The sequence below is a fragment of the Chelonoidis abingdonii genome, chromosome 4 (assembly GCF_003597395.2).
Source record: "Chelonoidis abingdonii isolate Lonesome George chromosome 4, CheloAbing_2.0, whole genome shotgun sequence".
In the NCBI taxonomy this organism is placed as follows: domain Eukaryota; kingdom Metazoa; phylum Chordata; order Testudines; family Testudinidae; genus Chelonoidis; species Chelonoidis abingdonii.
In genome coordinates this window covers 79,855,154-79,882,425 of record NC_133772.1, presented here as the reverse complement: position 1 = coordinate 79,882,425, position 27,272 = coordinate 79,855,154, and the positions used below count along the sequence as shown (strand labels likewise).

The 27,272-nt window shown below is 43.2% G+C and overlaps 1 protein-coding gene across 34 annotated transcripts in view; it reads right to left on the bottom strand.

Moving 5' to 3' along the window:
• The window catches only part of MADD (MAP kinase activating death domain), a 127,408-nt gene that overhangs the window by 67,841 nt on the left and 32,295 nt on the right, over positions 1-27,272 (bottom strand). For 8 of the 34 annotated variants that reach the window (XM_075065301.1, XM_075065306.1, XM_075065304.1 and 5 more), the window contains 15 exons: positions 26,957-27,070; positions 25,860-25,940; positions 21,321-21,377; positions 20,407-20,585; positions 18,402-18,637; positions 17,819-17,975; positions 15,586-15,689; positions 14,748-14,941; positions 12,679-12,959; positions 11,934-12,073; positions 9,269-9,370; positions 7,101-7,160; positions 6,545-6,647; positions 5,622-5,808; positions 5,241-5,391 (listed from right to left, as the gene is read on the bottom strand). In XM_075065301.1, coding sequence (XP_074921402.1) covers positions 5,241-5,391; positions 5,622-5,808; positions 6,545-6,647; positions 7,101-7,160; positions 9,269-9,370; positions 11,934-12,073; positions 12,679-12,959; positions 14,748-14,941; positions 15,586-15,689; positions 17,819-17,975; positions 18,402-18,637; positions 20,407-20,585; positions 21,321-21,377; positions 25,860-25,940; positions 26,957-27,070 — 2,146 coding nt within the window. Of the gene's footprint in view, positions 1-5,240; positions 5,392-5,621; positions 5,809-6,544; positions 6,648-7,100; positions 7,161-8,412; positions 8,452-9,268; positions 9,371-11,933; positions 12,074-12,678; positions 12,960-14,747; positions 14,942-15,585; positions 15,690-17,818; positions 17,976-18,401; positions 18,638-20,406; positions 20,586-21,320; positions 21,378-25,859; positions 25,941-26,956; positions 27,071-27,272 lie in introns of all 34 variants that reach the window. The other 26 variants (XM_032782233.2, XM_075065305.1, XM_075065307.1 and 23 more) reach the window with 6 other exon arrangements.

The window sequence follows — 27,272 nt, the reverse complement described above, 5'->3', positions numbered from 1 at the left end:
TGCTAACAGACTGGAACCTAGACATCCCATATCCAACATTGTCCTCACAGGTCACTATGGTCTGACACTAGTGAAACAGCAGGGGAGAAGACTATAGCACTGATGATGGGACACCTACTCCCAAGCTGATCTATCTGCTTTAGATGCTTACAATTTTTTCGTTTCCTCTGACATATTAACTATGAGGCCTCTTCCCACAGAGCTGTTCAGAATGGTGAGACAGCAGCCTGATCAACCCAGAATACCACCTCTGGAGCACCATCAAGTTTCTCTTACTGTGAAGAATTCTCACAATAACGGATGTAAGAGAAACAAGTAACATTAAGGGAAATCGGTCTGCCATTGTGGATTCTGTGTTGCAGTTGGCAAATACAAATCTTGGGCAAAGTACTGAAGATGCCATTCAATCAGCAGGAGGAAATGCTGAAAGAGCTGCAGCTGACTACCTGCGAGTTCATAAATTCATAAATTTTAAGCAAAGAAAGGACCATTATGATCTTTTAGTCTAGCCTGCATAAAACAGAGCATGGGATTTCACCAAGTAATTCCTGCATCAGCCCATTAAATGGTGATTGAATTAGAGCAAACTGAAGAGTCTGTACAGCTTCACTTAAATTAAAATACTATGGGGCAAAGCTGGAGGTTTTGGCAGTTATATAGGGGGGAAGTCAGGGCTTTTGACACCTAGCCAGGCATGGGATATAGTTAGAAATTATGGAACAAACAAATTAGCTTATAAAATGATTAACAGTAAAACAGTTAACAAAACTATCAAGAACTGGTGGTCACCAAATGAAATTAATAGGCAGCAGGTTTAAAACAAACAAAAGGAAGCATTTTTTCCCACACACCCACAGTCAACCTATGGAATGCCTTGCCACAGGATGTTGTAAAGGCCAAGACTATAACACTGTTCATAAAAGAACTAGATAAGTGCATGCAGGATAGGTCCTTCAATGACTATTAGCCAGGATGGGCAGGGATGGTGTCCCTAGCCTCCATTGGCCAGTAGCTGGGAATCGGCGACAGGGGATGGATCAGTTGATGATTACCTGTTCTGGTCATTTCCTCTGGGGCACTTGGCATTGGCCACTGTCGGAAGACAGGATACTGGGCTAGATGGACCTTTGGTCTGACCTATTATGCCTGTTTTTATGTTCTTATGTTCACTGTCATCTTTAGGTTTCAGTGTTAACCCAATGAGACGAACAAGGACAGTTCTTGCATCTCAAAAGCTATTACTTCACACTGTTCGCAGACTTAGGAAGACAATAATGAATTGGTTACACTTGATCCGCATTTTCAAGGTTTTCTTCACAACCATAAGGGCTAGAAACAATTTTTAAGTGAAAGCTTAGCTATAGGAGAATAATGTGGCAAAGAGGGACAGATTTCCATTACAATTGTGGAGTACACGAGAGCCTGTCTACCAGTGACTAACATCAGTAAAATGTCCACACTAATTTTATTATATCTGTCAGCAACCTTTAATATCTCTGACTATGAATTGTTGGCTTACTTGTGTCTTGCTAAGGTGGATGGGAGAAGGCCATGTAGTGAGTCTGCTTCTTCTCAGACATCTCAGAGTGTGATGATGTACTTTTTCCTTTCCCCAAAGATATACTCTGTTGAATCCTACCCCTAATTAAACTCACAAATTGTCCCAAAAGGTGTAGACAGAATGAACATGCTTACAGGTTTAAATGACATAAAATTCTTAAAAGTAAGGAAGCACTAAAGAAAAGCAAAGAAATGACAAACTGAATTTCTCTGAACGAAAAATGTGGAATAGGGATGTTCAAGGCTCCTAGTGAGGCTGCAGATTCGTTAAATACACTTTGATCTGTTGCTATAACATGAAAGGAAGTCTGATTGTAAAGGCACTGTACTGAGCACTGCCTTTCTGAGGAATTGTGACAAAGTGAGAATTTTTTGTAATATTTTTAGGAGGCTTCTGCATGCCTCAGTTTCTCTCCATACTTTGCATTGCTACCTGGGGGAGGGGGGGAGGGATTAAGTTTGCTCTCGAGGCAGACTAGGGCCACATCTGCACTACCACTTATATCGGCAACACTTATGCTGCTCAGAAGTGTGAAAAACACATCCCTGAGTGACAGTTTCACTGCCACAAGTGGTAGTGTGCACAGCGCTATGTCAGCGAGAGAGCGTCTCCCACCGACATAGCTACCTTTGCTCGTTGAGCTGGTTTTGTTATGTTGACAGGAGAGCTCTCTCCCATTGTCACAGAGTGGCTACACAAGCAATCTTACAGTGGCGCAGCTGCATCAGTAGAGCCGTGCCACTGGAAGCTCACTAGTATAGACATGGCCCAAGAGACGTGTGCCTCTCACCTCCCTGTCTGGGTGGAATGAATAGAGTAATTGAGGAACTGGCTGATTCCGATCCAGATCAACAAGGGGTCCAAAGAGACACCAGCTCAAGTAACACATGAATCAACAGTGGGAAACTCTGGGGGGCTGTGAACTCAGCATGTCCTTCCCTGGAGAATAAAGGGTAGAGTGAGAGTAACAGCTAGCTTCTGAGGACGTTGGGAGCTCTCTCTACTGGGATTAAGAAAGGAAGTCAGAGAGAGAGAGAGAGAGAGAGCGCGCCTGACTATGGAGTTCACTACAGCTTGGCTGGTGAATTGTGGCTTGACCAGAATGTACTATGCTTTAACCTTTATTTCTCTATGCTAATCCAAGGACTTCCAGTGCTGTGTTCCAACTGACTAATATAGCCTGCTCTGTTTTGAAAATACTATTTGGGGTGTCACTGCAAATAGTGGCTGGGTATGTTAGTCCCTGTGAGTGAAGCATGAAGTCTCTACCAGGAGTCTCTCTCAATTGAACTCACTGAGCAGAGCTCATGGTGTAAAACAGGAGTTCTGGAGCCTGATAGCTCAGTTTAGAGATGGTGCAGCTTCGTTGCTCACCCTAAAGGAAGAATGAGATCCCTTGGGGGTCTGGCATACTAAAAGGGTTCCTCAAAGAGAGTGTTCAAAAACTAGGGGCAAAGCACCAATCCTGTGGATCTGTGACAGGGGTATTAACCTGCCTCACCTGCATGGCTGTCATCACTATGGGCTGAGACCAAGGATTTACTAACACGCTGTAGAGCCTTCTTTTCCCTGATCCTGATAATATATATGGAGATATACCTATCTCACAGAACTGGAAGGGACCCCAAAAGGTCATTGAATCCAGCCCCCTGCCTTCACTAGCAGGACCAAGTACTGATTTTGCCCCAGATCCCTAAGTAGCCCCCTCAAGGACTGAACCAACAATCCTGAGTTTAGCAGGCCAATGCTCAAACCACTGAGCTATCCCTCCCCACCATGTGTCCAGAAAAGAGGAGGAAACAATACATCACCATCTCCTCCATGGTTGTGTTTCAAGCAATTCCTTAGATGTAAACCTAAGGGTAGTACCATCACTTCTTTAAAACGTCAATTTCTTCCCTCCATCTTATTTCTTCTAATATTTTCCTGTTACTCCCTATTTCCCTTCTGTCCAATAAGAATCCTGTCAGAATACATTTAATCTTCCAACATTTTGCTGTGGCCAGAGAGGTGAACTAAAAGCATTAACGAGCAACTCACTCTGGAAGTGAGAGATTTGCTTACAACAGATCATCCAGAGGAAAGAGCAATTAGCCAAATGTTCCCAAGCTATGTCAGAGTCCCAGAGCAGCTAATTGGATACTGGATCATTTGATGTGATCAGCGGTCTTCTAGCAATTTAACTTAAGGATCAGAGACAGAAGCTGTGTTTTGCTCTTTCCTCTTTTGTGTGTGTTTTTCTTATTTTATCTTAACGCACATCAGACTTTAGCAACAGAACTTAAGAACTAAGCAATACCACCTAAAATGGACTCTGTCCCCTTTGAGGACACTTAATACCATGTGAGATTACTGACAGGTAAGGGTTTTCCCTTTAAACAGCTCTACACAAAGAGAGCAAAAATAAGGGAAACTCCTAAAAGGGAGGTTTAATCTTTTAAGTTTTCAATGTTTTAACTTTTTTATATTTTATGTGCATTTAACATATGTTTTAAAGATTTTTCTTCTGTTTGGGGATAGTACAAAACAATGATATTAAGTCCCCAGGAAAAAAATACCCAAATCCAAATCGCCATTGTTAACTTGGTGGTGAAAAGAAGCGAAGCAGCAGGATAATTTAAAAACAACATAAAAACTCCTATCAGATTTCAGACACAGGGTGATGTCAAATGTGAATTTGTTCCTCTGTTTCAATTTCGTCAGCCGTACCACCAACACACAGAACAACATTAAGCACAGTCACCTTTTTATCAAATACAAATTCCCTTTGTGCTTTCTCAGGGTCTAATTGAGGCTTGGACCTGGATGGGAGAAAATGGTTAAGACTGAATATGGACTAGATCAAAACGATGCTGGTGAGATGAGAGAGAAAAGCTCATCTAGAAGAATGGAAGCAGACTGTACCAGCCCTTTCACTTGGTGGTAAGTGCTACTTCTTCCCATAGGGTGCATAGCCACAGGGAACAAAAGGTCATTTACTGCACCTGTATCTACAGATAGTGCTGGTTTGTAGCGATTTTTCCCCCATCTGTCCAGGCATTTGTCACAGCTACGCTTTGCCACAGTTATGCAGGTCCCCACCCCTCCAAGATGGATTAATAAACTTTATTTGGGTCAGCTTCTGGAAGTTTCCACTGGCACGGAACACAGTTGCCTATCTTATGAGCGGAGTGAGTCCATATAAACACATTATACTTTAGCTCTGCACATAATATCGGCTACTTACTCAGTTCCAGATGTAATTCGAAGTGTTCATTAGAGTCTCTAAAGCCTGATGTGATCTGAGACCTAGTCAGAGACACTACCTCTTATATCCAGTCATTCCAGATATGATCCAATGAGGGGTGTCTGCCTGGAATTCAACTCTCTGAGGTTGTGCTAGGGCATTCTTAGCTGAAGGACCCCACTTTATGTTTGTCTCTCAGAGACCCGGTCTTTAGATCAGATTGCACAACTTGTGTGTTCAGTCAAGAATTGGAGATTATTTTGATTTGGCCAGTTGGCTGTATTAGGCAAGAGAGTGTTGTTTCAAGTGCACATGTTTTTAGTAATTATGGTACAGCACCTATGCACCTTAAGGGTGCTATAAAAAGACATTCACTGTACACAGAAGCACACAGCAGCTAACTCCAGAACAGTGACCCTGCATGCTCCGGTGCACTACACTCTGACACATTACCTTTGTTATAATAGTGAGTGTGTGCTATCTCCAGCAGGCCAAAGACACTGGCCATGCCTCCCAAGCCAGCGTTTGCATACGACTGCTCCAGGCTTGACACAGTGCATTTCAGCAAGTCCAGCATCCCTTTGTAAACCTTGCGGTTGATCTCCTGCAATGAGAACCCAGGCAGTGAGGATGCTTCACACATGAGAAATCCATCCCAGCACAAACACACATGCACACTCCAGCAGGGGTTCGCAGATCAATACACCGTTGTGCAGAAACCATTTTCTACTATCTGGGTTTAGGAGTAATCTAAGATATTGCCTCAGAACACCCTCTACTAACCAAAACTGGGCATGAACTAGTTTGAGTAATGTGAGGGAATGGAACACTGACCACATCCTGGATGACATCCTGCTGAGCATCCTCCTCTGACTGGATGGTGCGGTTCAGTTTGCTTAGTACAAAGATGCGGAGCTGTTCGCTCTCCAGCAGACGCCGGACTCTCTTCATATTCAGCCAGCCAACACCCTGCCCATCAAGAACGTTGTGCACAACCTCCTTCAGAAACTGTTGGTTTTCACTGCAAGACAGAGAGATGGGTGTAACAGGCAGAAAGCAGCAAGACTTAGGTACACAGGATCTGTAGGCATAAGGGGTGACCTGGCCTGGACAACTGCATAAACTTGTTCCACGTAAAAACTACATTTACAAGTGGTGGATCTAAACGTGGTTCAACATGCTGCTAACGTAACTACGTTCAGCCCAATCTACGTACTGTAGTAACTGTCCTCACTGAACTGCTCAAAGCAGTTTGTCTTCTGATAGCTATTCTGCTGCAGGATCTAACATACACCCCTAATGCAGTCTGACTACACTACTGTAGTATCTAACCTAATCCAACTGCATTTAAACAGGAGCAACAAAGGGAACAAGAGGCCATATATCTGTCAATGCTTTTAATTTCTCAGGACTGAGATATATGGTCTATAAAAGGGGACTCATTCCTTAAATTAGCTCTTAATTCAGGAATCAGAAACCTCTAGGAGCCCATTCTAAAAAGAGATGAGGCCTTTGAGAGCTCTCAAAAATATACAGATTTGAGCACAGACTAAGACCATCAATACCTTCAGACTTCCTGTGTAAAAACATCTTTTGAAAGTCTAAGACTTCAAGGTGTATACTCTTCCCAAAGGCAACTAGCACAGAAATACAGCATTGTATTCAATAGCGAATCTGATGCAGACTTTTTTTGCAGGAAGTCTGGAATTGCCCTACTATTCATATGTATGCACAGAAGTCAGGACAAGTATTTTTACCTGGAATTGCTGGTTCGCCCCTGAGGTGATGGAGATTCCCTCTTCACTGTTGGGCTGTGCTTAATAACTGAAGATTTCTGATCGACCAGGGCCCTCCTGTTCCCTGTATGGGAGAGGAGAGAGGATGAGAGAACAGTCATCAAAAAGGCAATCCATTCCCACGGCAGTGAGAGACATTAAAGTCAGCTAGTGCTCCAGTTAAATTACAGATAATAGACTTCAGACAAAATGGAAACTCAGAAAAGCAACAGCATATACCATATTCTAGCATCACACACGGGCAGAAAACAGTAATGGGAACAATGCAGAGAGGGAAAAGATGGTAATGGAAGCAGGAGGTGAAGGGCAAGAGAAGCTTGGCTGCTCTGCATGCAGTTCCATCACAAGAACCATCTTTGGATTAGACACAGTATGTGTAAAAGCTCAATGCATTAAGGGGTGACTAGTATAGATCATGTGATACTGGTTACCCAGTGAGAAAGTTCGCCCAAAAGGCAGGCATAGAGGATGCTTGGAATTGTTACATCATGCACAGCGCATGCTGTAGGGAACCCACCTTCATTGTTTACAGGGCCAGCTTCAGTAATAATCTCCATTATAGTATTTAACCCAAATACTGGGACACAAAATACACAATTAGTAGTGTACTACAAAATCTCCACCACCTCCAACCAAAAGTCCAAGTTAGTAACCAGCTTCCTCCCAAACTTCTCTTAAAATCAAACCCAAGTGACACTACAATAGGAAGGGTCTTTGAAGCCCCAAAGAGAGCATGGGGCCAGCCAAATTTATGAAACAGATTGGCCAAAATTCAGGGACAATGTACTGCACCTTCCATTTCACCAGCACTATCAAAAACATGTGCCCAATTGAGAAAGTGAAGAGATGTGCATGAAACAAAAACTAAAGAAAGGGGTGGAAAGAGCTCATGGAGCAGTGATGAAATGGACATTACAGAAGAACAATCCCAGCATCATCTTCCTGAGTGCATGTTTGTAACTCCAAGGGAAGTGCAAGAGTTATTCAGCAATTTAAAACTACACAACAGACAGACAAAAAAACATTTAAAACAATCACATGCGCAAGGGAAACTTCACCCAGGCCAGCATTTACACACACACGCAAGCATTTATACATGTGCAAATGGACTGAACTACGTTTCAACACTCACACCAAAGGTCCTGTTGGGCACATCTATACAGCCCCCAACAGGGAGCCACTTGGCCCAGGTTAATAGACTTGGTTACCAAGGCTCGCACTAGTGCTCTAAAAATAGCTGTGTAGACAATGCTTCAAAGTTGCTGCTCAGGCTGAGGCTCAAGAGCTAAAGGAGTAGGCATGGGAGTGGGCTTCAGAGCTCAAGCCCCAGTCCAAGCAGCAACTTCAAAGCGTTGTCTACACAGCTGTTTTTAGAAGTCTTTGATCTGGGCTGTGAGGCTTGCTGCTGTGGGCTGTGCAGACATATCCGTAGAGTTATAACTGTCAAGAAAAGAAGGGAAGAACAAATTGCAGGAGATGAGAGGAAAAGCATGAACATGGAATGGTAAAACCCATCACTGTTTTCTTCCAGTGTGCCGAATCAATAGCAAGTTTAACTAAGACAACATTCTTGTACACTGCCCAACCCTGTCATGCTTCCTACCTTTTACAATTGCACGTGGAAATACAGCCAATGGGTAGAATGTAGATTCCCAGAGAGTAATTGTGCAAAATCTCCCCTAACATTTCCACCAGCCCAGTCCTATTCCTCATTTTACACCCAGAGCAGGATTGCTCAGTCCACAAACAAAAATGGAAGTTAACACACAAAACCCAATTTTTGGCCTTTGTTACTACAAGGTCAAAGGTCAGCAAAATGTCATACCAACCTTCATTCAAATCCCTTCCCACTTCCAGATTAAAGTAATCTTTACCGATGAAAATGATGAGGGAAAAAATAAATAAAATCAGCGAATTAAAACAAAATAATAAATTCTAATTATATATAAGAACTTAAAAAGCAAACAAATCCTTTGCCCAGCTCAGCAACTGAAAGATTTCAAAGCAAAAAATAATGAGAAGCCCTTGAACCCCCTTCTGTTATCAATAACCACCTCCAGGGTTAGCCATGCTGGGGCAATTCCCTAGTGTAATAATTTCTTCAGTCTCTAGTCTATATTATTTTAAGGCATTGCAAGGGAGAAGGAAGTACTCTGTTTACAGCTGTATCCAGGAGCTTAGAGTCAAATCTTCACTCCTGAACAAGAGCTACTGTGCTAATATTTTGCCTCTCTTTAGGGGATTTTTTATCTGAAAGCTGAAAAAACACTTTACAAACATTATTTAAGCCCCATAATCTCCATGCGAAGTAGGTGAGCATTATCTTCATCTTACAAATGGGGAAACTGGGACAGTGCTGAAATGACTTGCCCAAATCTATACCGCAAATTAGTTGTAGAGGAGGAGAAAAAACACAGAAGTCCTGGTTCCCAGAGTCCCCTACTCTAATCACTAAAGCACATTAACATAGTACAGGCAAGGAAACCTCTCCATCCCACAAAACACCCCAAGTGATGGGAAGAAGTCCTGCAGAGAAAAATTAAAGAACTATCCAAGATGAACACTAATCCAAATCCCCAGAATGTCTTACACCCCCAAAATGCGATTTTGAGGGTGAATCCTTGGACTGCTTGGCAGCCAGAAGCATTGCAAGGGCAATAGTAGTCAAGGAGAGGAAGTGGTTACCTTTCAGGCTGGGGAAGGGAGTGTTCTTGTCTCTCCCAGCTTTGGTTGGTAGGGCTAAGTTGGACAAACTGAAACTTGTGCTGTGGTTCCTGTACAGGCTGCCTACAACACAGAAGGTGAAACAATCAAAAGTCTCTAGTGCTCAACATACACACTCCCCTCACTCTTCCTGCAGTTCATGCTTTTATTCAGATCTCAGTAGCTCCACATCCCCACTATTGGGTTAACCCTCTATATTCTTTTGTGTCCCAAAAACCAAACATGCCCCCTGCTTATAGTTTAAATCTTTCCTGCTAAAAGTCCGATTTTTTTTTTTAATACTATGCTCATAAGTCATGGTATCCAAGCACCTTGCTGATGCTGCAAATCACTTTGGTATAGTAATATCACACTTTCTACCCTAGGTTTAGAGACACCACATTGTGTCTTCAATGCTTCCAAACTTGATTCTCTACCTGGAGTAATTTACTTGGTACCATTTGAGAGAACAGAATTCCAAAACTATCATGAAAACATGCAATCCTGAGATGGGGACTATGAGCAGGGCCTCATGTACTCTGACTCTGGAATCTGCTATGGAATCCATTTTTGTCACAGAATTGTGCTCCAAAATCTGAGCTTTCCATTTTTTTAAAACTTGTGTTTCTAGCACTTATAGACAGTACAAAAAAAAAATACCCATGAAAACATGACTGATTGTAACGAACGCACTGCCATCTGCCCCAATCTGCAGATAGCCTGAAATAACCTCATTCATATGAGCAGGGAAGTTAACTGCCCTGAAAAGATGATCATTTAAAGATCAACAATTCATTATTTTATTCTATTTAAAGTCTTAGAGGAAAGGTCCTCTCATGGATTGGTTAAAAGATAGGAAACAAAGGGTAGAAATAAATAGGTCTCAGAATGGAGAGAAGTCAATAGTGGTGTCACCCAGAGGTCTGTACTGAGGCCAGTACTATTCAACATATTCATAAGTAATCTGGAAAAAGAACCAAGCAGTGAGGTGGCAAAATTTGCAGATGATACAAAACTATTCAAGATAGTTAAGTCCAAAGCAGACTGCGAAGAGCCAAAGGGATCTCACAAAACTGGGTGACTAAGGAACAAAATGGCAGATGAAATTCAGTGTTGATAAATGCAAAGTAATGCACATTGGAAAACATAATACCCACACTACACAGAAAATGATGGGGTCTAAATTAGCAGCTACCACTCAGCAGAGATCTTGGGAGTCATTGTGGAGAGTTCTCCAAAAACATCCACTCAACGTGCAGCGGTAGTCAAAAAAGCTAACAGAACGTTGGGAATCCATTAAGAAAGGGATTATTAATAATATTGAAAATATCATAGTGCCTCTATAAATCCATGGTATGCCCACACCTTCAATACCGTGTGCAGATGTGGTCAACCCATCTCAAAAAGATATATTGGAATTAGAAAAGTTTCAGAAAAGAGCAACGAAAATGATTGGGGTACTGAACAGCTTCTGTAAGAGGAGAGATTAATAAGATTGATATTTTTCGGCTTGGAAAAGAGATGACTAAAAGAGGACATGATAGAGGTCTATAAAATCATGACTGGTGTGGAGAAAGTAAATAAGGAACTGTTATTTACTCCTTCTCATAACACAAGAACTAGGGGTCACCAAATGAAATTAATAGGCAGCAGGTTTTAAACAAACAGAAGGAAGTATTTCTTCCCACAACGCACAGTCAACCTGTGGAACTCTTTGCCAGAAGACGTTCTGAAGGCCAAGACTATAACAATGTTCAAAACAGAACCAGATAAGTTCACGGAAGATAGGTCCACCAATGGCTATTAGCCACGTTTGGCAGGGATGGAGCCTCTAGCCTATGTTAGCCAGAAGCTGGGAATGGGTGACAGGAGATGGATCACTTGATGATTACCTGTTCTGTTCATTCCCTCTGGAGCATCTGACATTGGCCACTGTCGGAAGACAGGATACTGGGCTAGATGGACCTTTGGTCTGACCCAGTATGGCCGTAATGATGTTCTTACACTGCACCAATTACCATGGTATCAGAACACATCACTATTTAACTGTTAATCACTTTAGCAGAAATATCAAGGTAATATGTTTATCTCACTACTCCTATGCTCCTCTAAGTGTCAAAAACCCCAACTACCCTCTCACACAGCTCCTACTTCATCCCTGAAAACTTCTAATATTCACTCACATGTCAACAGAAAAATCTGCAAGATATTAAAAATTGTGTATGTTGGGGTAGGGTAAAGAAATTGAACTTAATACTGAAATAAACAACATGGGGCGAGCTGCACTGATTAAACTGTTTCAATATAGAAAATAAATTATCTAAATACCTCAATTTTCAAAATTTTAATGAAGCTGCCTCATAATTTCCAGTCTGCTACATCAGAGCACCAAAGAATCCAAGGCCCTTTCTACAGAACGTAGGCCCATATTACTGCAGAGTATGTAGGGCACTATAATGATAACAGGTCTGTGACTCCCAGAATGACCTCTGGCAGAGCTGGTGGGAGACTGAAAGCTAACCTGCCATCTTGGGGAAGTTTCAAATTGCTCTCTCCCCTCCCCACTTTACAGACACTAAGGTAGAATCTCCACAAACACTAAAGGTAGAATTATTAAAACCAGTTTAGAGGAGGCAACAGTACATACTGGCAAAAGACATAAGGCTCCCAAAGCCTTCGCTGCTGTTGTTGGAGATGGTGGAATTTGGGGAGCTGCCTCGTGAGTCCGACTCCGCATCAGAGTCATTGCCCAGCTTTAAACTGTTAGGACGTAGTAGCTTCTGAGACCTGGGGAAAAATGTTCAGCTGTTACTCACACCCCTGTACAGACTCCAGCTGCCATTAAATCTGACACTTATACAAGCTTCTAGGACCCATTCCACAGCAGTATCACCAAACTGGGGTTAAACAGAGGAAACATGAGGCACAAATATATCCATGTTCATGTTTCTATTACCTGCCAGAAGGTGCACACCATAATGATTCTGTGCTAAAAACCCTGAGCATTTTTTTATTTTTAAATAAGATCACCCATCTCTATGGTATCTGAGCGCAATGCCTCTTGATTCAGTTAGGCAAGTGTTCATATCTCAAATGCCACTGGAGATTTCCAAGTTCCTGCAGCCAATATCTAAGGATTACATCCTAGAACACTTTCAGGAAAATGTCGTAATTGTGTCAGCCACACAAATTTAAACAAAAGTCTGCAGTTAGCGTTAGTGCCCAGCCAGGACGGGCTGCAGCTGCTCAGCATCAACTGGAGGAGACTATGAGGACATGCCTGGGATGTAGGAGCTTCCTGGGGAAAAGAATACTAAACACTGAAATACTGGAAGTAACAAATTTGACCTCGCCACCTCTTTACTGAAGAGCAAGTGATGGGGGAGCCTTACCGATTCCCAGTCAGATTCTGGTTGAATTTTGGGGTGTAGCTCTCTTCCTGTTCCTCATCCTCTTCCTCAGTAGGAAACCCATATTGTGGTTCAAAGTATGGATTGTCATACTCTCGTTTCTTCACCATTCCCTCCACAGAACTCATGCTGCCAGCTGGGCTTTCACCATCACGACGTTCCAGATTCATCTTGGGGAAGTTTGGTTGCAGTGGCAAGGAAGGAAGGTGATTTGAAAACCCAGTAATCATTTTCTCCTCCATCTCTGCTGAATCTGCTGACTCCTGTGGACCAACCAATTCATCTATTTATCAATGCACACTCCCACAGAACTATAGGACAGAGCAAGAAAAGGATTCTGAGGGACTCTGCATCCCATTCCCACTACCAGCTCCTCTACCCTGGGCTTTAAGATCTGCAGTAACGGTGCTTGATCACCTTTCTGGGGCTTCATTCCACTGCCCGACAAATCTTATCATTAAATATTCCCTTCGTTTCAAGCGAATTGCTCTGTATCCCACTATTGCACGGTAACAGGGATAACTTCCTTTTCTTGTTTTCTCCGCTCCCCTGGCAAGTCTGCTCTTCTTCATTTTTATCAGACTATGTAAAAGCAGCTCCTCCCTCAGTCTCTCCCAGGATCTGTGTCATCATTATGTTTTCTCTCCACGGGCAGAGTTGTACCTGCTATTCTGGGGTGGCTCCTCCAGGTTCACAGAAAGCAGCAAAGTTGCCTCCTTAGTTTTACATTCTATTTGCCCAGAGATCCAACTGATTATTAAAGTTTCCTATCACCCGTTGATGCCTGAGATTCACTGTTTTCCAGAGATCCTCTCAGTTTGTGTCCATGTTTCCCCTCCTTGAGAGCATCATTTATACTAACTCATCTCTGGCTTGTAGCCCTCACCATTCCAGCATCTCCAGCTCACTGCTAAGCCTGCTTCTGTGTGTTTGCCACTTCTCTCACTTACTGTTCCCCACAAATCTGATCAGATTTAAATTTACAAAATCTTCTAGACCCCTGTAGTATCCCCACTCACTACAGCCTTAAATGCCAACCCCCTTTGAGGGATTTTTATCTAGCTGGTATTTGTCCAGCAAATACAAGAATATGAGTTACCGATATGGATGAGTCATTAAATTACTACCCCTCGCAAGTATAAAAGAGTAGGAACCTTATAATGAGAGTAGTTCATCAAAATATTTGTATATATTGTGATTCTATATTGGATGTCTGACTAAAAAGCATATATATATTTACAGAATATCAGGGCTGGAAGGGACCTCAGGAGGTGATCTAGTCCAACCCCTGCTCAAAGCAGGACCAATCCCCAGATAGATTTTTGCCCCAAATGGCCCCCTCAAGGATTGAACTCATAACTCTGGGTTTAGCAGGCCAATTCTCAAACCACTGAGCTATCCCTCACCTTGTTGACTTCAGCCTCTACGGATAGAACAAGAAGCAATGGACTTAAACTGCAGCAAGGGAAGTTTAGGTTGGACATTAGGAAAAAGTTCTTAATTGTTAGGGAGGTTAAACACTGGAATACATTGCCTAGGGAGGTTGTGGAATCTCCATCTCTGTCGATATTTAAGAGTAGGTTAGATAAAGGTCTATCCAGTATGGTCTAGACAGTATTTGGTCCTGCCATGAGGGCAGGGGACTGGACTCGATGACCTCTCGAGGTCCCTTCCAGTCCTACAATCTATTAATCTTCTTCACTGTATACCCTCTATCTACTAGCTCCATAATTTTGCCATACCAGCTCTCCCATTCCCAGAACCAACCCCACACAGTGCCAGAGGGGTGAGGGAACTTACTCTCTCAGCTATAAGGCTTGGTGCCTCATTACTAAGCACAGGCTGATAGGGATAGGAAATACAGGTGCTTGTACTGAAAGGAAACTTTTCTGAAGACCATAATGCTGCAAGCAAATTCAGCCTGGTCTATTAAGAGGGTGAAAAATTCATCTACCCAAGTCCATTTAGTAGGAGCTACCCTCATCCCAATTCCATTTGCCTAGATTCCACCCTGTGCCTGAGCTTGTGTGTGCAATAGTCCTAGTACACACATGATTCACTCCATGGATGACAGTGCTGGGGCTGCTACTGGCTGTAGTGCTGGAACTTGAGCGAGGCTGGTTGTTGTCCAGGGGGCTCTCACTGTCCAGCGCCTGTGCATCCAGATCCCCTGAATATTCCTGGAAGTCATCAAACTCCACCTCACTGGCATCACCCAGGGCTGCATGTGTCAGGGGATCAACATCTGCAAACACACCACCAGGCATTAGAGACTGCTCACTATTCCAGCCTCTTGCCTAACACATAGTACCAACCTCCCATGAACAAACACTGCTCAGTGCCTTACTGTCCAACACGGGAAATGAGTTGGGGTTTCAATAACATTTTCTTAACAAAGAAAAACTACTATCTCAACAGAAACTCTTGTTGGCAGCCTCAGCAGAAGCCAAGGAGAATTCTCTCTCTGCTCTCTACTAAAAATGGTTCTTTCTGGTCAGGGCTGATGATCACTGAGTACTGTGAGGTAGGGGGAAGCTTGCACTACTGGTGCCCATGCTGCACATCTTCTGTGGATAGAGCATGTTAGTTTCCTGGGTTGTTAAACTAGTTCCTGTCACCAATACTACATTCAGTTCATTCCTCTCTCCCAAAGATTTTTTGGAGAGTGATGCTTACGGAAAGAAGAAAGTTTCTTCCTCTGACTGTCCCAGGCTGCAGCAGAATAGGCTGAGTCTCTCTCTATCCTGCATAAGAGCAGACCATAATCTACCTGCCTCTCACTCTGAAAGAAAGACTCAGAAGAGGCAACTTTCTCAAAGTGCAAGTGAATGGGGATGGAAGATCCATACAGGCCCAATGGAAGTGCAGCTTAGGAAGTTAGTTACTCACTTGGGGTATCACCATTAATGTTACATTTCATCATCTCGCTGACAAAGTCACCAAGGGAGGAGTAGGAAGAACTTGAGTCATCATAATCCACGCTGTCGCTACCACTAGGATAAGAGAGAGAGATGAGAGGCAGCCAAACAGCAACACAGGAGCTGGATGCTACAAGGTATGGATCATCAGCACTGCTCTACAGCCGTTCAAGCTTCATGCTGCACTGATCCCTCCAAAAGGGTCATAGCAGCATGGCTGGCCACAAGCCAGAGGTAGAGGCTAATTTTTAACAGAGCGCACTGTGACACTGCATCTCAAAGTAGCACCCTGGAACCCCCATATTCACCAGTCATATAATTATGATATGCTTTGTACAAAGTATGCCTTGTGAGGTATCATTTTAAAATTCTTGATCTGTTGAACATTAATATTCTGTTGGCTTTTATGTGCTATCATTATATGTGAAGTTATGAAGCATTGCTATACGTGTTACTGAAATATACTGTGAGGTTGGGAGATGCCCACAGCCAACCTTTCAATTGCAACAAAGAAGCTGCCAGATGTGCTGAAGACTCATTAAAGGGAATCCATGCTCCCAGAGACTTCTCAGAGAGAGCACGTATGCAATGTAGACTGCTTGACCAATGGGGACTGCCTGATCCCCACATCACAGCAAAGATCTTTCCAGCAAGCTGGAAGAAAATATAAAAGAAGGGACGTGACATCATCACTCTTTCCTCTCCCTCCCCCAACTCAACATCTAGAAGACAAAAACTTTGAACTGGGGAAGGGTGGTCTCAGCCTGTGTAATGAGGAACTGTAACCTGCTTGTGCCATCTTTCATGATAAGATACTGCTTGATTCAAATCCTGCATAAGTTGTAGAATTTAGATTGCAAATTTACTTTTATTTCTTAAGTAACCAACTTTGATCTCTATGCTTGCTACTTATAATCACTTCAAATCCCTATCTTTCTATAGTTAATAAATCTGTTTTATATTTTTCCTAAAACAGGGTGTTTTGGTTGAAGTGCTTGGGACATCTCAGCTCAATTTACAAAGGCTAGTGTGTGTCCATTCCACACTGAGAGAGTGGCAAACTACTTAATGAACTTGCACTGCCAAACAGGGCCTTGCGCAGTGAAGACAGTACAGTTTTGGGGTGTAGAGCTGGAGGAAATTGGCTGGAGCCTCTCTATTGATGGTTCATGAGTGGCTAGGAGATCATTCAGTGTAACTCAGTTGGGTGTGTCCCTGCCTGTGGATTCTGTGTAAGTGCAGTATCTATCAGAGGTTTGTAGCTTGACATCAGCATCACAGTGTGAGAGGCAACCCGGGTTAGAGGGTTCGGGGAATCAGCAGTCCCACAGTCCAGAATGGACCCCTTCACGAGCACACTTAACAATTCGAGGATAGGTGAAAAGAAGATGTGAAGAGCAACTCACTGGCCCTCATCAAAGTGGAATGAACTGAGCACTTGTAGCCATGGAGGAGTGTTTGAGCTCTCAGGAGAGATGAGGGGAGGGGAAAGCATGAGGGAATCAGAAAGCACAAAGTCCTTCCTTGATAAACTAATAACAGACCACTTCCGTTAGTGTGCTTGGTGCTGCACAGACCATAGAGAACAGACAAGGTCCTGCTCCGAAGAGTTTGCAAGCTGAGAGACAAACAAAAAACAACACAGCAGAGACACAGCTTTGGGGGCTGGAATAGAATCACCATTCAGAAGGGCTGCAGCTATTTATGTTTTATTAAATTCATGAATAGTTCGTCTCAAGCGGTCGATTAACATTGAGAGGCTTCATGTAGCTGTGTGTTTTGAGGCGGGATTTGAAAGAAAGAGGGGATACTTGTTGCAATAAGGGAGGAAGGACAATCCATGAGCAAAGGACAGCATGGAAAAAAGCAAAGAGAGGATCATGGCAAAAGGGAGTATAGAAATCCAAGTGGACCAAAGGGAGTAGGAGGAATCAGAAGTGAAGACAGAGTGATGTTAAAAAAATGCTTGAAAGTGAAGATGAAGAGTTCATGAAAGCCAATGAAGGGAATCTGAGGCAGCTATGACACAGTCAGAGCAGCGAGGAAGAAAAATTACTTTAGCAGCAGTGCTTTTTATAGACTGAAGAAACAAGGTGGGAATCTTTGAGGTCAGAGAAACAGGTTGCAACAGCAAAGCAAGAGATGACCAGAATATTTATAATGACCTTTAGTTAAAACTGAATAGTGTCATGTTCCACACCAACCTGTCATCAGTAGGTTCAGAATCTGTTTCCTTCTCTATGGGAACACTCAATGCCTCAGCCAGCTGGGAATTGCTATCATAGACACGGTAGTGGATTGGTTGAAGCTGGTGAGCATACCATTTTGGTTTGTCACCAATCAGGGCTGGGTCGAACATGTCTGCAAAGAAAACAGGAAAAAGGAGAGTTAAATGAACTTAGTTATTTGTATTATGACAACACTGAGAGGCCCTGATTAAATGGGGCTTCATTGTGCTAGGCACTATAAAACCACATAGGAACAGAGAGTCCCTGTCCTGAGAAGCTTACAGCATGCAGACAGACAAGACACAAAAAGGTAAACAACAACAGAGGGAGGGTAACAATGACAATAATCCAACAGAAACTCACAACCAACTGGGACAAGGAGGTCTCAGTTCAAGACTCATTTCATGGAGCCTTATTGGAAAAGACGGTCCCTTCCACAGCAATAGGCTCCATTGCTGGAACAGTGTGTTTGACTAGCCAACCTCTTTCCCAGTAGTGTCTCCATATTAGAAGCTTCTGCATTAGACAGGCTGAGTGGAAAGGCAGGACCAGGACTTACTGTTGTGGATCCTTTGAAAAGCATAATTAGTTGGGTTGAGTGACCACTCTCCGAAGTATTCCACTGCTTGTGTCCTAGACAGCTTGTCTGCGAAAGCTGTCTGCTTTGGCCTGGACGCAAGAAAAGAATTGGCCTGAAAGGCCACCACAGGCCGGGGGAAGAGACGAAGGGTGCGAGTGTGCATCTGGAAACCATGCAAAACGTTTGGTGAGTTGAAGAATCTCACCATAGCAACCCTAAGAAGGAAATAGATGGTAGTATGTCAGATGCAGACATGGAACCTCAAAGGGGAGGGGGACAGACAGGGCCTTTAAATGTTACACAAAAGGCAACATTTCCACCAGGAGTGTTTCCAAAAGGGAAGGGTGATACAAGATAGGAATGGGAACATGTGTGACTCCCACTGGGAAAAGGGATTCTCTCAAGAAACTGCTTTGGTTTAACCTTCCTTTCCCTTACAGCAGGTGCTTTGTATGCCCAACCCACACAAGGATTGTCAGCCCAACCAACTACTGCTGGCAAAGAAGCCCCTTCATGGCTGATCATCCCTTATACCAGCCAGTAGAGTTGCTAATAAGAAGACAGGTTTCTGGGAGTTACATTTCTTACAGTGAATATGACTGGTGGGAAGCAGCTAATACACAGGCACGTGAATTAACCTGAACTCACACTGTTAAGCTGCTGAGACCTAGGGAGGGCAGCTGAGATAAGCTATGGGGAAATGCAGGAAATGAACACATCACTTTGGTGTCTCAGTCATCATACAGTTTACTAATACACCCATATCTTCCTCCTTATCTGTTATTTCTAACTCATGAGCCTCTAGCCTATAGCAGAAATTCTTATTGTTAGTCCCTAAAAGCAAGGTCTTGCACTTTGTCCTATTAAATTTATGCTGAAATAAATTTGTTAGTCTCTAAGGTGCCACAGGTACTCCTATTCTTTTTGTGGATACAGACTAATACACTGCTACTCTGAAACTTGTCATCCGATTTCTATTACTCCAGTACTTAAGGTCATCCAATATTCTGGTCCTCCAATGTAGTGATGATACCTTCCAGCTTCGTGTCATCAGCAAATTTTATTAGCACATTTCTACTTTTTGTGCCAAGGCCATTAATGAAAATGTTAAACAACATTGGTCCCAAAAGCCACCCCAAGAACCTCCACTAGTATCCTCCCTCCAGCCAGACAGTTCTCCTTTCACTACAACCTGTAGTTTTCTCTCTGTTAGCCAGTTCCTTACCCACCTCTCCAACCACTAATTTCACATGTGGCACCATGTCAAATGCTTTACTGAAGTCCAGACGCGTTAGATCTACTGCATTTCTCTTATCTAAAAAATCAGTTATCTTAACAAAAGAAAGATATCATATTAGTCTGGCATGATCTACCTTTGGTAAACCCATGCTGCAATTGATCCTATTTTCCTTTTACCTCCATCCCTTTAATTATTCTTTCCATCCAAATTTGTTCTAAAGCCTTGCATATTACTGAGGTCACATTAACGGGTCTGAAGTTGCCTGGATCACTTTATTTCATTTTTTAAATATAGATAGGACGTCTGCTATTCTGCTGCCATATCGTACCATCCCCATCTCATAGATTTATTAAAAATCCTTGCTACCAGACTAGCAATTTCATGCTCCTTCAACGTTCTGGGAGTGAGACTATCCAATCTCCTCATCTTGAGCCCTTCAAGTTTTGATTCCCCCTTGGACATGGTAATTTCCATGTCTATAAATTCATTCTCATTAGCCATCTTGCCTTTGCTGCCATGTTCTGCATCATCACCAGTGAGCCCCTGACACAAACTTCATGGTAACCACTGCCTTGACATGTTTATTTGAAGAGAATTTTTTTTTTTTTGTAGCTAACATTCAGTGTTTATCTGAAGGACAGAGATACAGACTGGCTTACAACATGGCACCCTTGGAAAGCCCTGCACTTCCTTCTCAAGTGTGAACCTATGGAGATTCAGCATGTAGGTGCCTAGTCAGCTCACCTGGTGGCCACATCCACAGAGTCCACATCATTGCCATAGATTAGGGGGTTGAATTCCGTGGAAGGGGTGGACTGTAGACCATTCTGAGGTCTTCCCAAGAGCAGTGGGATCTCCTGTCCCTCATGGAACTTCTCTAGGTTAAGAATGGGCTGGGTATTCAGACTCATGCTGGCCAAGGCCTGAGAAGCAACAGGTCACATGCACTGTCAGCAAGAAACCATTATTCAGGCAAGAATATAAAGAGTAGAGCTCACTTGACCCCTGAGCAAACACAGCCCTTGTGTCAGGTTCTAGTGCACTCTCAGGAGCATGTCTACATCATTCTCTGCCCTCCACTCAGCCAAGAAAGAAATCATTGTGTTGGATTCCTGACTCTGCATTTGCTGGATTGCCCATCAATCTCCTTACTGATGACACAGTCCTGGGAACAGCACACAGTGTCAGATTTCTGAATGGTTGATAAAAGTAAAAACAGATGCTTCCAATAGTCCAAAACCTGCCAGGTTCAGGGTGTGCAGCATTCTGGATCCCAGCAGCTTGTTGGAGATTTATTCCTATCTCCAGTAGTCAGAAATACACTCTTTAGAACCAATCAGCATCTTGGCTGTTAGCCATAATCCATAATCCTAGGACATCAACCTGCAATTCTCAGTTTCTCACCTGGGTGAACTCTGTGCCTTTCTATAGAAATTGTGTTATCCCAAGCCCTGTTAGCATCATCTTGAAGGTGCACTTGAAGCAGTAAAGGTTTAACTTCCCAGTCTTACAACCAGATTGGTCCCAAATCTCCCCATTTCTCCTCCTGCTCCTTGAGTCTCCTCCTCTAGCCTCCCTTTCAAAAGTCAATAAGTAAAGCACAAAAGAAGAATAAAAATCGTGGAAAGTTGAGAGGAAAAAAGAGTAAAATAAAGAACCTTGTTGTCAGGCGTGAGCAGCTGTTGCTGAGTGATTGCAGTCATGCTAACCAGACACTGGCGACAAGATGGAAGATCACATGACAACATCAGCAGCCAATCAGAGCCAAGACGAACACATGACCACAGACAGATGGAGAAAAAAAAACTATTACTACCAAATATCACAGATGAGAAAGGAAATAAAAAGGACCACAAATCAGTGGAATTCCTGAAAGAAGCCAGCATGCTCCATCACCACTCATCTGCTCCCCACTAGACCCTCCTTCTTCCCAGAAAGGGATAACATTCCAGTCTCCAGGTTGTGAACAGAGAATTTTCCGATGAAACTATAAAATCTAAGGTCCTTGCTGCTCTTCATGGATATTAATGACCACATAGCATTCTATGTAAGGGTTAGGTGTTAGCTGATTGCTTTGGAATCCTTGGACAGAAGTTGCCAAAGAAATATTACATTTCGTTCTACTAATATTCAACCTCTCCCCAGGGTTTGGGAGTTTTGCTGCACAGCCCTTAAACTGTATGGAAAACAACAGGTTTTGGGGTAGTAAGTGTTGTTTCCACTGCAGGATCATTTTCTGGTGAAAGCAGCAGGGCATCTGGGAGCCTAAAAAAGGTTATACAAAATTGTTCTACAGAGGCAGAAATAGCAGCCCTCACCAACACACTTTACCTTTAGGTAGTACATGCAGTGTACACAGGGAGAAAAATAGAAATAAAGAGAGAAAATCTGCTTGACAGGAACAGCCAACCCTGTCCCAAGCTGATTAATGGCTTAACAGGACCTGAGAGGAGGTATTGGGACCTCATTTATGGAAAAAGGGAAAAGTTTATTTGAGAGAGATAGAGAGAAAGGAGTCAAGTCCAAGTCCAAAGGCCACACTGTGTGTGCCTAGGAGAGACCTGAAGCTTTTACGCAGGCGAAAACAAGATGTGGGGTACTAACTAGACCCCAAACTGTAGCAAGAGATAGAGACTGGCTGCAAAACCCTAAAGCATATCTCAAGGATCCCTCTGCTGGCCAAGTATACTCACTGAAGCTGTAAAGTTCCCAGGGATTTCTCTCCTCTCCCCTCTCCTCCCCCCCACCCCCCCAACTATTCTAAAGGAGAGGAGAAGTGAGCGGTTTCTGAAAAAACTCTGTCTAGGGCTACTGCAAAGAAAAAACAGCAGGGCACAATTTCGGAGCCCAGGTCAACTGGCTTGGGTTGCGAGGCTAAAAATAGTGTAAATATTCCCATTCAGGCTAGAGCCAAGAGTCTGAAATGCAGAGAGGTGGGATGATCTTGGATCCTAGGCTCCAGCCCAAGTGGGAACACCTACATTGCTATTTTTAGCCGGGCAGCCCAAGCCCCTTGAGGTCAAGTCAACTGACTAGGGTTCTGAGACTCAGTGCTGAGGGTTTCTTTGCAGTGAACACACCCCTTAAGCAATTGTTATTACATCAGAACATTAGAATGACCATACTGGGCCAGACCAATAGTCCATTTAGCCTATCCATTCTCTTCCAATAGAGGCCAGTAACAGATGCTTTAAAGGGAATGAACAGAGCAAGGCAAGCATCAAGTGATCTATCCCATCCTTCAGTCCCAGAATCTGATAGTCAGAGACCTAGGGATACTCAGAGCACAGGGTTATATCCCTTACTATCCTGCTAATAGCCATTCATGGACTCATCCTCCATGAACTCATCTAACTCTTTTTTTCATCCAGTGATAATTTTGACCTTCACAATAACCCCTGGCACCAACTCCAAGGCTGACAACTTCATTGCGTGAAGAAGTACTGCCTTTTCTTTGTTTTAAACCTGCTGTCTATTCATTTCACTGGCTGACACCCTGGTTTTTGTGTTACGTGAAGTAAATAACACTTCCTTATTCACTTTCTCAACACTATTCATGATTTTATAGACCTCTATAATATCCCCCCTCGATCATCTCTTTTCCAAGATGAACAGTCCCAGCCTTTTTAACTTTCCCTCAGATGGAAGCTGTTCCATACCCTTCATCATTTTTGTTGCCCTTCTCTGTACCTTTTCCATTTCTAATATAACTTTTTTGAGATAGGGTGATCAGAACTGCACACAGTATCACAAGTGTGGGCGTACCAGTTACATAGTGACATGATATTTTCTGTCTCATATATCCATTCCTTTCCTAATGCTTCCTAACATTGTTAGCTTTTTTGACTGCCGCTGCACATTGAATGGGTGTTTTCAGAGAACTATCCACAATGATGCCAATATTTCTTTCTCGAGTAGTAACTGCGAATTTAGAGCCAATCATTTTGTACATATAGTTGGGATGTTTTCCAATGTGTATTTATCAATACTGAATTTCATCTGCCATTTTGTTGCCCAGTCATCCAGTGTCATGAGATCCCTTTTTAACTCTGCACAGCCTGCGTTGCACTTAACTGTTGGCTGGTCCGAAGGTAGTGGGTTATCTCAATTGATTAGTTTTATATCATCTGAAAACTTTGCCACTTCATCGTCATTTACCCCTTTCTCCAGCTCATGTATGAATATGATGAACAGTGCTGGCCCCAGTACACATCACTGGGGGACACTATTTACATTTATTCCTACCATTTGTTTCTTGTCTTTTAACCAGTTACTGATCTGTGAGAGGACCTTCCCTCTTATCCCATGACTGCTTATTGTGCTTCAGAGCCTTTGGTAAGGGACCTTGTCAAAGGCTTTCTGAATGTCCCAGTACACTATATCCACTGGAAAACCTTTGTCCACATCTGCTGACCCCCTCAAAGAATTCTAATAGATTGGTGAGGAATGATTTCCCTTTACAAAAGGCCTATTGACTCTTCCCCAACAAATCGTGTTCATGTGGGTCTCTAATAATTCTGTCGTGTACTTCAACCAATTTGCCTGGTACTGAAGTTAGGCTCACTGGCCTGTAAGTGCCAGGGTAGTCTCTGGAGCCTATTTTAAAAAATAGTGTCACATTAGCTATCCTCCAGTCATCTGCTACAGGATCTGATTTAAGTGATAGGTTACATATCACAGTTAGTAGCTCTACAATTTCACATTTGAGTTCCTTCAGAACTCTTGGGTGAATACCATCTGGCCCTGGTGACTTACTACTGCTTAATTTATCAATTTGTTCGAAAACCACCTGTAATGACACCTCAGTTTGGGATAGTTCCTCAGATACATCACCTAAAAAGAATTGCTCAAGTGTGGGAATCTCCTTCACATCCTCTACAGTGAAGACCAATGCAAAGAATTCATTTAACTTCTCTGCAATGGGCTTGTCGTCTTTGTGTGCTCCTTTAGCACCTCAACCATCCAGTGGCCCCACTGATTGTTTAGCAAGCCTTCCTGCTTTTGATGTACTTAAAAAATGTTTTTGCTGTTAGTTCTTGAATCTTTTGCTAGCTGCTCTTCAAATTCATTTTTGTCCTATTTATACTTTTACACTTGACTTGCCAGAATCTATTCTCCTTTCTATTTTCCTCAATAGGATTTGACTTCCAATTTTTAAAGTATGCCTTTTGGTCTCTGCTTCTTTCACTCTGTTGTACCATTTTCTGGTTCTCTCACTGTTCTTTTTAATTTGGGGTATACATTTAATTTGAGCCTCTATTAGTGTGTTTTCAAAAAGATTCCATGCAGCTTATAGGCATTTCACTCTTGTGAATGTTCCTTTTAATTTCTATTTGTGTAGCTCCCATTTCTGAAGTTAAACGCTACCGTGGTAGGGCTTCTTTTGTATTCTCCCCTCCACCCACAAGATGTTAAATTTAAATGTATCATGATTGCTATTGCCAAGTGGTTCAGCTGTATTCACAGAACGACTGTGCTCCACTTAGGACTTAATCAAGAATTGCCTCTCCCTATGTGGGTTCCAAGACTAACTGCTCTACAAGCCTGCAGTGTTGTTATTCAGGTTATTCTAACCTGGGGGCAGCAGGGGAAGAGCCTACCAGACACCCTCTAGAAGGACTCTCTGAAGAAATAAGCATCTTAAACAGGTAAAATAAGACATTTCCAGCCCCACACTTCCCTAAGCAAACCGGGGGGAGGTGGGGGAGAGAAGAGCAAATGGAAAAACAACTGAAGAAGATGAAGACCTCTGGGGAGATTTACAGGGAGCTCTGCAAACAAGAGAACAGCCTCAGGTTTTGGTCAGTCTGGAAGGAGCGCTCTTTGGGAAGGAACCACATGGCCTATGGGTCTCAAGGAAATAGGTCCTTGCAACTTTGTTACTCAGCTGCCCATGCTGACAGAGTCCACTGGCACACTCAGAGCAGAAGGCCTCCCCAGGCCAGGTGGTTACCTAACTGAGAGGCAGTTGACTGAACAAGAAGGATCTTCTTGCGCTCTGCTTTCTCTACTTGAAGTCAGTCTCAAGTGTCTGGCACCATGGTATCCAAGTGCCAAATGGCCCCTTATAGAATGTGCTATGCTAGACCCACTGATCTGCACAGCTGCCCTCTTACATAGATCAACACCTGCTGAGTTGAGGCACTGTAGCTAGTCTGATGCCCATTCCTCACCAGACCCCTGGAGTGACCACTTACCTGTTTCAGGTGTTTTTTAAGCTCTAATGCCTCTGGCTCTGGCAGGACTGGCAAAGATTCTGCGTTCGTGGGAACAATCACCTGGAATTAAACAGCAAAACAATTCTCAACAGTAGCCACCCCCAGGATGGAGTCCTGTGCTTTATGAGACATGATAGGGACCAAGAACAAAGGCTGCAGAAGACTTAGGCCTGGTCTACAGCGTGGGGTGGCGGGGGGGGAATCGACCTAAGATACGCAACATCAGCTATGAGAATAGCGTAGCTGAAGTCGACGTATCTTAGGTCGACTTATCTCACGTCTTCACGGCGTGGGGTCAACTGCTATCGCTCCCCCGTCAACTCCACTTCTGCCTCTCGCCACTATCGCATCTATCCCCAATATCGCTCACTATCCGCTGATCCAGTGGATAGTGTAGATGTACCCTTAGATAGGATCAGTACTTAGATTTTCACTCCCTTTGGGTTAGGGAGGAGTTACTTTACCCTTCACAAAAAAAAATTCAAACTTTTCTTAACACACTCAACGTTCAGATTCCCAGTTTATTAGAGGATGTTACATGTGGGATGTTAAGCAACATTGTTGATACCACAATGTAGAGTTGCTTATAAGGTCCTCTTTGAATTATCACACCAAATGCTGCAGGAAGACACTTACCAGATCTAATTTTCTCTCTCCTCCAAAGGCTGTAAAAAAAAAATAGGGTCCTGGACTGCCAAGCAGAGAATGTGGTTTTATAACTCCTGTGAGGGTTTATTCTCCCTGTGCAGTTTCTCAGAGGGCAGGCAGACTGACTGCTTTAAATTTGCCCTAACTGCTACATTATTTCTATTATAATGATTTAAGAAAAAAATAAATTCCATTCAAAAGTCAATTTCAGCTGAAATAGTACGAGGGGTGTGGGAAAGGGGACCTCGAGACACGGCCCAGAAAACTACGCAGTAAAAGCATTGGGGCAGCAGAAAGCGATGTGACTGCAGTCATGTGCGCACTTGGGCATGTGCACTGCCTTTTTCAAATCCACCATGGGCACTGGGGTTTCCACTAAACTGTCCCCTCTCATCAAAACCAAAGGCTCCTGAGCGTGGATCACTTACCTTATTGCTGTCCAGGTCAACAAGCCACACATCATCAGGCATTTTAAAGTCTAGTTTGTAAAGGAAGAAGCTGGCTGGGACCCCAATGATGTAAGGTGTGGGGGCCAATAGCAACTAGAGGACAAAAGGAAAGAATAAGGGAAATATCTGCATTGGTAATGCTCACACCTTGCTTCCTAAACACATGGTCTACAATCCAGTTACAAGAAAGGGGAAAATACAAAAGGTACCAGCCAGTTATCACAGCAGGCATCCATCCCACAGCTCTCATACAGAGTTCAACGGAAGGACAGAAAGAGGACAAAACTCAAAGGTC